This window comes from Ahaetulla prasina, chromosome 8, assembly GCF_028640845.1.
Source record: "Ahaetulla prasina isolate Xishuangbanna chromosome 8, ASM2864084v1, whole genome shotgun sequence".
Lineage (NCBI taxonomy): Eukaryota > Metazoa > Chordata > Lepidosauria > Squamata > Colubridae > Ahaetulla > Ahaetulla prasina.
In genome coordinates, this window is record NC_080546.1 from 49012901 (window position 1) to 49024410 (window position 11510).

At 34.4% G+C, this 11510-nt stretch overlaps 1 protein-coding gene across 3 annotated transcripts in view; it reads left to right on the top strand.

Annotated features, from left to right (window-relative positions):
* Positions 1-11348, top strand: part of SLC7A2 (solute carrier family 7 member 2) — a 53643-nt gene extending 42295 nt beyond the window's left edge. For 2 of the 3 annotated variants that reach the window (XM_058192510.1, XM_058192508.1), the window contains 6 exons: positions 286-425; positions 2359-2461; positions 3045-3247; positions 3525-3691; positions 4916-5024; positions 5520-11348. In XM_058192510.1, the coding sequence (XP_058048493.1) occupies positions 286-425; positions 2359-2461; positions 3045-3247; positions 3525-3691; positions 4916-5024; positions 5520-5713 (916 nt within the window). In that variant the 3' untranslated portion in view covers positions 5714-11348. Of the gene's footprint in view, positions 1-285; positions 426-695; positions 833-2358; positions 2462-3044; positions 3248-3524; positions 3692-4915; positions 5025-5519 lie in introns of all 3 variants that reach the window. The other variant, XM_058192511.1, reaches the window with a different exon arrangement.
* The last annotated feature ends 162 nt before the right edge of the window (positions 11349-11510 follow it).

The following is an 11510-nucleotide window of genomic DNA, read 5'->3' on the forward strand; positions in this document are numbered from 1 at the left end:
ATATTCAATCCATGAAAGTGAATGATTTATATCAGATGTTGGAACCACACTATAAGTCCTTCCAAAAAAGTCTGCATATTAATATGGTATTTTTGTATCATTTAAAAACCAACAGATTCAGGAAACTTGTATCTTAACTGTAGTTATCACCATATATCATATCACCTCCTTGCCAAAGTCCCATATTCCGGAATCATTTCCTGTATTAGTGTTGTGTTGCTTTTCAAAAATAAATTGCATGACTTGGTGTCGGCCATGTTGCATGTTCTTTTGCTTTTTATTCAGTCTCCTTGGATCCATTTTCCCTATGCCTCGTGTAATCTATGCTATGGCATCGGATGGTTTGCTTTTCAAATGTCTAGCTCAAATCAACCCCAAAACGAAGACTCCACTTGTTGCAACTTTATCATCAGGGGCTGTCGCAGGTGAGATCCTAAGTGAATGTATTGTAAGGCAATGGATGCCTTCAGCCACAGACAACCTTCAGAGTGATACATGGAAAGTTATCACTGTATTCTATTGTAACCCAAGCTCTAAATTCTGAGTAAAAATATTATTTTGTCTGTCGCAAACATTGTCGGTTGGAAAACTAGGGTACAGGTGCATTTGACTGAGAAAATACACCCATTTCTATCTATGCTTTGGTATGTACTGTTGTTACTGCAGCACTTGAACAATTACATTTTTTGTTCTAGTCTTCTGGGCTCTATGTTCCCTTTGCCTCGCATTCTGTTTGCCATGGCACGAGATGGTTTACTCTTTAGATTTCTTGCCAAAGTGAGCAAGAGGCAGTCTCCAGTTGCTGCCACATTGACAGCAGGGCTCATATCCGGTAAGCTCTGTATATTGAGGTTTCTTAACTGAGACCTGTTTTCCCATGCATGGCTCTGTGATATGATGGGCCTTGCTTGCCTAACGGTTCGTGCATGTAAATTGGGAACAGAGTGCTGATTAATCAGAAGGCATATTTCATTTCGATTGTGATTATGGTGGTGGTGGAAGAATGAGTTCTTTACAGTTCTTCTTCAAAGCTTTCCTTCATTGTGAACAATGATATTGCCTGGCACATGTGTGAAATAAAGAGTAAGTTGGTTATCTTGATAGTTTACTGTTTTCAATGTTCCCATTGTGCTTTTTGTACAATTTCCATATACTTTTCTACAACCAATCTCTGCATCTCCTCTTAAGCCATGCTAAGCAGCATATTTTGCCAAAAGAAAGTGGCATGAAAGCTGTGCCTGATCCCCTCTCCATCTGGCACAGTTGCAAGCTCAGCATGTTTTATGTCTCTATTTTAAACAGTGTTAAGTTTTTACGTGTTGAATTTTGCATAAAAATTGCCAGTTCGTATTATTTAACCAGCTGAAAAAACGCTGATTATTTTTACTCCCACAATATGTATGATCTTCTCATTAGTAACAAAAAAATGGTCAGGAAGTAATAATATAATAGAACTACAAAGAACATGTTCTTTATTTTACAGATTTGTGCATTTTCTAATTCCACTTGCAAATTGTTTTATAGTTCTTCCCAATTTCCTTCTTTTGCCACTTAGGGTAAAAGAGACTTGTTAGAAGTGAGATTGATGGCTATAATAGTATCATGTTTCTTTTAATCAACAAAAAAACAGAAACTTTATGAAAAGAAATCACTCCTTGAAAATCTAGTTCTTGTTCATAAACAAGTATTGTACCTCCAGAAGACAATATGACTAATTTTCTTTCCTCTTAACAGTCTGTCTACCATGTCTTCAGTAAAACAATCCAATACATTTTATTTGTTTTAACACTGTTTAAAGAGAGATAGTTTTTATGGATGCCTGAGAGTTCAAAATTCTTTGCATGAGCTTTCTGCAAGAAACAGATTAACCATGACCGCAGTTACCAGAATACTTCGTATCTGTCTGTACCCTATCAAAATAAATACAATTTGATCCAAAATATTACTTAATTTGCTCAGATGGATCATTCACAATAAAGTTTGCCTGAAACATCTGCATGCTTTTTAAAATTACTGTGACTTTCACAAACAAGGTTGTTGTTTTTTGCATTGTCCATTTAAAACTCAAACATTGCAAATGATTTGAGAATAATTTTAATTTAACAAAAGCTTTCATGAATGAATTATTTATCTCAAACAGATTATAAAAGATTGCTATAACGAACAAACTTTAATGGTCATATAGCAATGATTTATCCTATTCACAATTAATATGATTATAATTTGTCAGTAACTGCAAACAGTTCGTAAACTCTGCAAACAAATATTAAATGTTTAAACATATGATGATAAGAGATATATATGCTTTGCCTAATATGTAGATACTTAATGCAAATGCTGTTTTTCCCGTTCTTCTAGCTCTAATGGCTTTTCTCTTTGACCTAAAAGCCTTAGTAGACATGATGTCAATTGGTACACTTCTTGCATACTCATTGGTAGCTGCTTGTGTTCTCATACTTAGGTGAGTTCTGAAATTGAATTTATAAGCAATTTGCAAAGTAATTTTTCTGTAAAATAATTTTTGTGTAAACAATTTTGTTTCTGTCTCAGTTACAGAAGACAATATATTTAAATGCTGGCCTCGTGGATGAGGTCATCATAAGATTTCAGACCATGTGTGGTTCCTATATTTCTGCAGATTTTAAAGTGAGCAAAACTATGTATTAGTGAAGATTCAACCCTGGGAAAGATTTGCATATTTAAAGCAATGGTTGTATTATCTAATTAGTATGTTGACAATCTAGTGACACTGAGGTGTCATGCTGCCTTTCAAATTTATAAGTGGCATCTCAAAAAAAAAAATTCACAAATTGTCCAAAAACTTTATGCTCTTATGTGAGATTTCATAAAATGATACCATTTCAAATTATCATATTAAATTTTTTTTATCTTAAATGTAATTTGAAGTTGTCCAGAATATTGCATAGGGTGATGCTTAATCAATTAAAACACTGTAACTAAATCAGTGCTAAGTAGCATGTATTCGAGAGCTAATTTTGTTTTTAGACTGATTTTACATTAGCAATCTGTATCTGCACACACAGGTACCAACCCAATTTACACTATGAGCAACCAAAATATTCAGCAGAAAAAGAGGCCCTTGCAAGATCAGAAGGCGAATGTAAAAGTGAATCTCAAATTAGTATGATACCAAGAAAGAGGTTTAATCTGCAAATGCTGACTAATCCATCAAGTTTACCAACTGAACAGTCTGCTACTGTGGTGAGCCTTCTTGTGGGTCTTTTGGGTAAGTCCAAACCTATTGGAATGCTTTTAACTTCTTTGAAATTTTAGCTATATGCCAAATGCAGTTAAAAGATTAAATTCATATGTTTTATAGTAAATTAGTCCTTCAATTCAAGTCCGAAGAAGTGAGGACTTGTGTGTTCTGCATATATAAATCTATATTTCCCCTTTTTTAAAGACATTAATCTCTACTTTTTATATATATCACAAATTTTCAGATTTTTGAAATACTAAAATAGCCTGTCTTTTTTCTGTTTTCATTGATCATCTCCATTCAGCTATCCTGATTTGTGGATTAAGCATTCTGACAACCTATGGAATTCATTCACTTGCAAATATGGAGCTTTGGAGTATTTTTCTTCTTGCGTCTCTTTTCATACTGTTCGGGATGATTATGTTTATCATCTGGAGACAACCTCAAAATCAACAGAAAGTGACATTTATGGTAAAGGGTCTGATTGTAGACATCAAGTTTTCATTTTTTTTAGCAAGGAGGAGGAAGAGTGTGGCTAGCTTTATTTATTTATTTGGGAAAAGTTGTATGAAATGTGGTGTGATCACTTCTGCAATTTTGGTGTGAAAATCAATACATAAATGTTAACAAATGTCATAACAATTTATTTTTGGCAACTCTGGAAGTTCCAAAAAAGAGCCAGAGGTGCATCTGAGCAACTAGAAGTAAATTATCTTGGGCACAACAGATGGTCAAGCAGCATGTTTCTAAGCACTTGGATAGGATGCTGCAATTAACAGAACCAATGTTGATTTGCAGCAAAGAAATCATGCCTGAGTAGCCTTCTCTCAAAAAGATGTAGACAGGCTTAAGCAGTGGCCAGGAGGAAATAGGATAGAATTTTACAGAGAGAAGGATAAAGTCCTGCACCTAAACAGGGAGGTTGATTTCAAGACACGAGGAAGTAAAGGCATACAGGGACTGTTTGGTTTATTGAAGTACATTAGTTGAAATCTAAGATTTTCCAAAGTAGAGCCTCTAACTCAAAATACACATAGTATAAAATATAAGTTGGTAATATCATACTGTTACTCCACCTAGACCAACTTTCTCTAAACATGTAAGTTGCCAACTCATGATTTTTCTACCAAGAGCCATGGGTGGTGTCTTTCTATGAATAGAAAGTATTTCTGAAATCTCTATGTGAGCCTGACTCTAGTAGCATGTCTTTGATGCTACTGTGAAAGGTCTCCTGACATTCAGAAGTGATTTATGAATCCTGAAACATCCCAGTTCCTATTAAGGGCCTTGTTCACTAGTATTTGTTCCATCCATGTGTTTCCTTTGCTATTTCAAGTTGAATATTTAGGCAATTATTTCACTCCTCTACTTGTAGTGTAATTTAGATTGGGATCATATGCAAATTCTATGGAGAAGAACATGGCTCATATCTAGTTGTGTGTTTCGATTCCATAGATTTTGATACTACCCTGTTTCCCCCCAAATAAGACATCCCCTGATAGTAAACCCAATCAGGCTTTTGAGTGCATGACAATAAGGCCAAGCGCTTATTTCAGGGTTCGAAAATATATAAGACAGAGTCTTATTTTCAGGGAAACATGGTAGCATTTCATTAAAGTTTGCAAATTTTAAGATAAAGTATTAAAGTGTTGGCTTTGGGTATTTTAGCAAATACTGTGAAATATTTATTCTTAGGTTCCGTTCTTGCCATTCTTGCCATCTTTAAGCATCTTAGTGAATATATACTTGATGGTACAGCTGAGTGGAGAGACATGGATCAGGTTCAGCATCTGGATGGCACTTGGTAGGTATTCCTTTGCCCTCTTTTTTGTAAAGTGGCTTCTGGGTGTGTCCATGTGTATGCCTATGCATAAATATTTGTCCAGATGTCTTGTTGGAAGAGGAAATTTTCTAGGACTCGTTTCAGCTGACATTGACAATCATTTGCCACAAGTTAAAGAAACCAGTCACAGCATACATTTTTTTCCCCTAGTCTGCTTTTTCTTTTTTGATCTATTATGTGTGTGTGCTAAATGTAAGTTTCTATTTCTTCTGTTTGTTTTGTAACTGTTTTATATGTCATATAATGAGACAGTAAGTATTACAATTCAACAGTATATGGGGATTCAACTATAAATGTTAAAATAATATTTAAATGTTGTCTTGCTATGTTATGTGGGAAAGAATCTGTATATCACACTTAGAGAAGGTCAAAAATCAAATTGTAATCTTCAAGTTGTAGAAAGTTGACTGACATACGGCAAGTCTACAAAAATTATTGCTTGTTTTGTTTTGAAAGGACTCCTGATTTACTTTGCATATGGCATCCGGCATAGTATGGAAAGCTGTCCCAAAGAGGAAGAGGAAGATGATGACAGCTGCTCAGAAAGAAGTGAAACTTTAGAAAAGAAGCAACTGGGAGATACAAGTGAACTTGAACATGCAAGTGAAAGTGCTCACTTTATTCCACATGAAAAGACAAGTGAATGTTAGCGGTCATTGATAAACCTGTTGTGTGCGCTTTTAGGCAGTGATGGCAGCAGAATGGAGTTGCTGGTGAAATGGTGAACTACTTGCTCCCCACCAAATTAGCAAGTAACCCACTTGTGCTTTATGGAAATATCTAGTAGAATACATGAAAGATGATCTAAATTAGTTGCTAGATATCTCTTCCATCAGAGACTTGCCTCAGAGAGTTGCAATCTTTAAAAAAAATGAGCAAGAAAGTGGAGGGAAATAAATTTTCCAAGGGGGCCAATCTGACTCATCTGTCACGTTAAAGAAGTTGGTGATTTCCTTAACAGTATCTTACAACTTTAACTGGCATATACTATATAACTAATTATTAAGGAATAGCTAAAGAAGAAGAGTTGAATATTATGGTTTATAATACTGGAGATGTATTCTTAACTGCTTTTAAAACTAGGGCAGCATTGCTAAATAATCACACAACTACTTGATTTCCATCACTCTTTGTACCTTCCCATACCTTGTTTCTAACCCAGCCACCTTTTGTGGTGTCTTCTTCTGTGTTGTTGCTCCACATTGCTCCTGTGAGTGAGAGGCTGAGGCTATCCTTAGCTGTACATTATATCAGAAGCAAACTCAGATGTAAAAAAGCTCAGTTATACTTTGTCGTCCGGAGTGAGGTAATGGTCACTGACTGGGAACACAGCAGTCGTGACAGGATGAGACTGGCAAGAAGAATAGAAAATATAATACAATACAATATTGAGCCGATTTAAGGATGAGTGGAGATGACCTCAATTCAATAGTGGGGAAAGGTCCCAGATTCATAGAAATTGCTCGGGGGAAAAACACATTTATCTGACCTAACTTCTGCTTTGGAGTTATTCGCAAGCAGTATAAATCATGACAATTCTTCTAAAAAAATATTTAAGAATATTTGAAATGGATATATTTGGTAGAAAATCTAGTTTGAAATTCTGTTTGTATCAGTTTTATTTCCCAATTCTTCATCCTTGCCAATGAAAATGAAAAACACGGATGAATGATTAATTTAAACAAATGATGAAGCACTAGCAAAATGGCACTTCCATGAAACTGAAGTTTGCAAAATGCTGATGCATCTGTTGACTTCCTTAATATATGAATGTCCTGAGCATGTCAACACTGCCAGAGACTGGGCTGCAGAACTGTGCACCCATATATTAACTTGGTTGATTATTCAATTAAATATAGAGGAAAAAACTCTATTCAAAAACTGGCTGATTTGGGGATGGTGGTGAGTAGAATAAGTGTTGAACTTGCATGTTCTTCGCTCCTGCTCCAATTACAAAGAATTTGGAATGTTTCATTTAGGTCATTGACTGCTGTCTGCACATTTCATCACATCCTTATCAGGTGGTGATTACTTTTAACTAATTTAAAATGTCAATTTCAAACTATAGTTTATAAAATAATTTAAATAATCCACAGTTAATAGGAACAAAAGTGAAACATGTTAGATTAGATATGAAGGACTGTCCTCTACCGTCACTTCAGGAGTTAGGACTAGGCAGTGCAAGTTTTGGGCCTACTACCACTTGTTCTCCTCACCATAAATTGTGGTTTCTCCACAACACCCAAACATAGCCATTAAATTCTTCTTCCTGTCTAGGAAGCAATTCTCTTCAAATTCTTTTGTCATCAGAGGTGATATTATTTATTAAATAACTCATGAATAAATTTTTATTTTTGTGATGTTCCCTCTGTTTATGAAATAGAGGTACCATATGTATGTATATATTGCAGAGAGGATGGGGGAAAATGAAAAACATAGCTCAAATGTTTTTCCAAAACTAATGTTTAAGTGTGATAGGTCTTTCTTAAACTTTGAGAGAATGTGCTGGTACCCATTGCTGGCTTTACCTTTTGGGTAAGATTGTCAGTTGACACTATATAAGATGGTTATATAGTTAGTTCCCAACGTATCATTTGGGATAAGTCAAGGCACTGAATCTACTTTAAGAAGCATTATGTATAAGTGTCAGCAAGTCCCAAAGAATTTTTTTTTCTTGAATCCAAGTGGGTTTATTTCCATCTTTGTTTGACCATGTAAGGATTCGTTTTTAATTTTCAGGTTCACTTTCCTTAAACAGCCAATAAAATGTTAACAAATGTAATGAATAATTTAAAAACTGATATCTAATTATGGGTTGCTTTAATATACTGTACTTACATTTGCACTATTTTTTCCTACTTCAGCCTGCTTATTTATGTATAACTTGTGAAACTAATATGTCATTGCAGACTTTAGTATGAATAGCAGATGTGGGAGCACAATTATTTTAAAAAAAATGTAAACATACAAACTTCATTTAGCTTTCTATGCTCAAGTTTATATAAATGGATACAAAACATTTACAAAAAGACAAGAAGGCACTTTGAAGAAACAACTGTGCTGTCACCATTTGGTCATCTCAGATATACATGTGAATATTGAAGTTCTATATGTGCAAAAGAACTATACATCTGGATGTATTACTTGTGTCATTACTTATATAAAACAGGCAAACATACATGGACTTTTTCTTTAAATTAAATTTAGGGAATAACTTTCTGAAGGAAAGTCGATAAAATGGAGAACTAGATTTTAAATTTTTTAGGAACTATCTGTGGAAAAACAGCCTTGTGACTAAAATTTTATGTATATTATGATCATTAGTTACAGTATACAGAATAATTCTCCTCATCCAATTCCCAAACTGTTATAAAATTAGATGGATGTTCTTTTATGAAAGAATAACAAAGAAGTTCTTTTTACATCTACAGTATCTTTTCAAAGTAGTTATCTAAAGTTATTTTAAACTCTTTTAAGATATCTTTTCATATGTCTTTAGCTTGTTTAATTTTAATAGAAATATGTATGTTGTAGATTATTTATACAAGCTGTGAGACAGAACAAAATTTAGAGAAACCTTCAGACAGAATATTCAAAATTTACATATTTTGTACTGATTCCAAAACTGATAATGAAAGTGCTGCTTCTTAGACAAAATCCTTCTAAATGAGAAAAGAAATATTTCTAATTAAATTTGTTTATTTATATTTTAATATTTTTCTGCAAAAGGCCACATTGAAATTATGCACAGTGCTTTAGAAGTAAAGAATTATCAAATCCTAGATAATTATTAGAATCTAGTTGATTCTAGATATTCATCATTACTTTTCATGTGCCTTTGTTTTTTTATCTTGCGGGTAAATGCCTCTCCGCCAAGCAAATGGAAAATGTTAACCCAAATTGAAAAATGCTAGGGAATGCCAGGACACTTGGCATTCAGACATCAATGTACACATAAACACACCATTCCAAGGAGCCCTTTAGAAAAAGCCAGGAATGAAAGACACATTCTGTCTATTTGCTAACATGCAGACAAGCAGGGATTAACCCCAGACAATCAGACAGAAAACAATACCCTAACCAAGTAACTACGAAGAAGAAAACCGCACACCCACCAAAAGTCTCAGGGAAAGCTACTTTATATATAGACAACACTTGCTCTAGTGATGTTACCTAGTTAGGTAATAAATATATCTGCAAGCAAACAACCAAGCTCAGAGAGCACCAAGAACTCCACAGAAAATGTTAAACCTAAGACTTACATACAATCATCTTAGATCAAAACGATCATACGGTTCTTGAGTTTCTTTTGAAACTCGATTCGGGTTATATTGGGTAGCTTTACCATTGGTAAAAGTTGGGTGATTCTGAGACAGAAAGATCTTTAGGCCCATAGTCAAGTACATTTGTGAGTAATCCCTAAATGCACATACACTTAGTGTTACGCAGTAGTATTGCCAGTAGGCTTCGTTTTACTACCCTGAGAAAAAGCCCCAATAAAATTGAAGGTATTTACTTCTGAATCAACATGCAGTTCAGTAAATAGCTTTCATATATTTAGGGCTGAGCTAGTCAATGGTAATAGTGCCTTTGTTTTTAATAAATAAAAAATGTAATTGTATTTTTCCTGTGGTCACTCTTAAAACACATAAGTCTAGTTGGGTGTGATCACTTACAGTACTTGTTTTGAGGTTACTGTACTTACTTATATTGAAATATGTAGTAGCGCTATAAGGAAGCCTAAGTAAAATATATGCATAGACATAAAAATCTGAGGATGTTATAATTTTTCACAATTTTTGTCGGGTGTAATATAGCATTGAATGAAAAAGAGTATATGGGTAGTCCTCAACTTACAACTAATTATTTAGTGACTGTTCAAAGTTACAACAGCATTGAAAAAAGTGCCTTATGACTGTTTTTCACATTTATGATTGTTGCAGCATCCCCAGGTTCACATGATTAGAATTTGGACACTTGGCATCTGGGATAAATTTATGATGGTCTCAGTGTCCTGTGGTCAAGTAACCACCTTTTGCAATCTGACAAAGTAAAGTCAATGAGGAAGCCAACTTCACTTAACTCTGTTCTAACTTAACTTCAGTGACTGACTTAACAGCTGTGGCAAGAAAAATTGTAAAATAAGTCAAAACTCACTGCCTTGTTTAGCAATGGAAATTTTGGACTCCATTGTAGTCATAAGTCAAGGACTACTTCAGTGGTGAAATCTGAACTAGTGTGCCACCGGTTTGCTAGCCATGCATGTGCAGTACGTGCCAAATGCACATTGCACGCCAAACCATGGAAAAAGGAAGCTTGGGAAGGTAAGTAGAACAGCGAGGGGGGGGGGAAACAGCTGTGCCGCGTGATTTAAATTGGCTAGAAGGCACAGCTGATCATCAGAAATAGCAGCTTGGAGGAACTGGTAGCATCTTTTTTACTATCGGGTCGCCCGAACCGGTAGTTTTTATCACTGCCAGTTCACCCGAACTAGTGCAAACCAGTAGCATTTCACCACTGGACTACTTTTATTGTATTTGCTGTGTAGGCTTATGTTGGCTGAATCCTTTCCCCAGTTACAAGCCATTCTTTCAGAAGGTCCAAACATTTTTTAGAAAGATCTGAATTATAGAACACCTTTTTGTATACTGTATATTGATTTTTAAATTTGTTCTCTAGAAACAATATTTTATACATGTACTCCTATGTAGGGGGTTTTCAGTGTAGACATTTTAGCATAAAGCAAAAGGTATTCAAATGTAGTTTGGAGAAAAATTCACTATAATGGACCTTGGGTAGGGTGACTTTTAGTGAATCAATGTTTCTGTAAATATGTATTTTTTTTCTTTCTCTTCTTGTCAACCTCCCATAAAACTAAAACTTGAGTGGGAAATCTAGGAAACTAGAATAAATCTCATAACAGGTCACATGTCTAACATTTTATGCAAAGTTAGCTGTATCACTGCCTATGTGTATATAAGTAGATAGATGACTGTAATCATTATTACTGTGTATATGTTTGTTGTTTACTAAAGGGGAGAATCTTTTTGTAAAAGTACGGCACGATATTGTGTAAACAACTAAAGGAAAAAAAATCCACTTTTATTAATGTATAATCACTTGCAACATGTGAAATAGTAAAAATGTAAAGGAAAATCGGTGCTTTTAAAATAATAAATGATAAGAAAATGTTCTTGCTGTTGCTCACTGTAAAATACTGCTTTGAAGAGGGTTGTGCATTTGTTCTCTATTTTTTAAAATAAAACTGAAAAAAATGTGCATAGATCACTTTGTTGTCCTTATTTGTGTTTGGGGGAAAAAGTTAGAAAGCAGCAATTGAGAAAAAAACATCATGTTCAAATAGAGTAAAAAACGTATAGGAACTTAAATAATGTTCAGTAAGTTCATGATTATCATTTTAAAATAGTTTGCCACCCTGTAAATAAA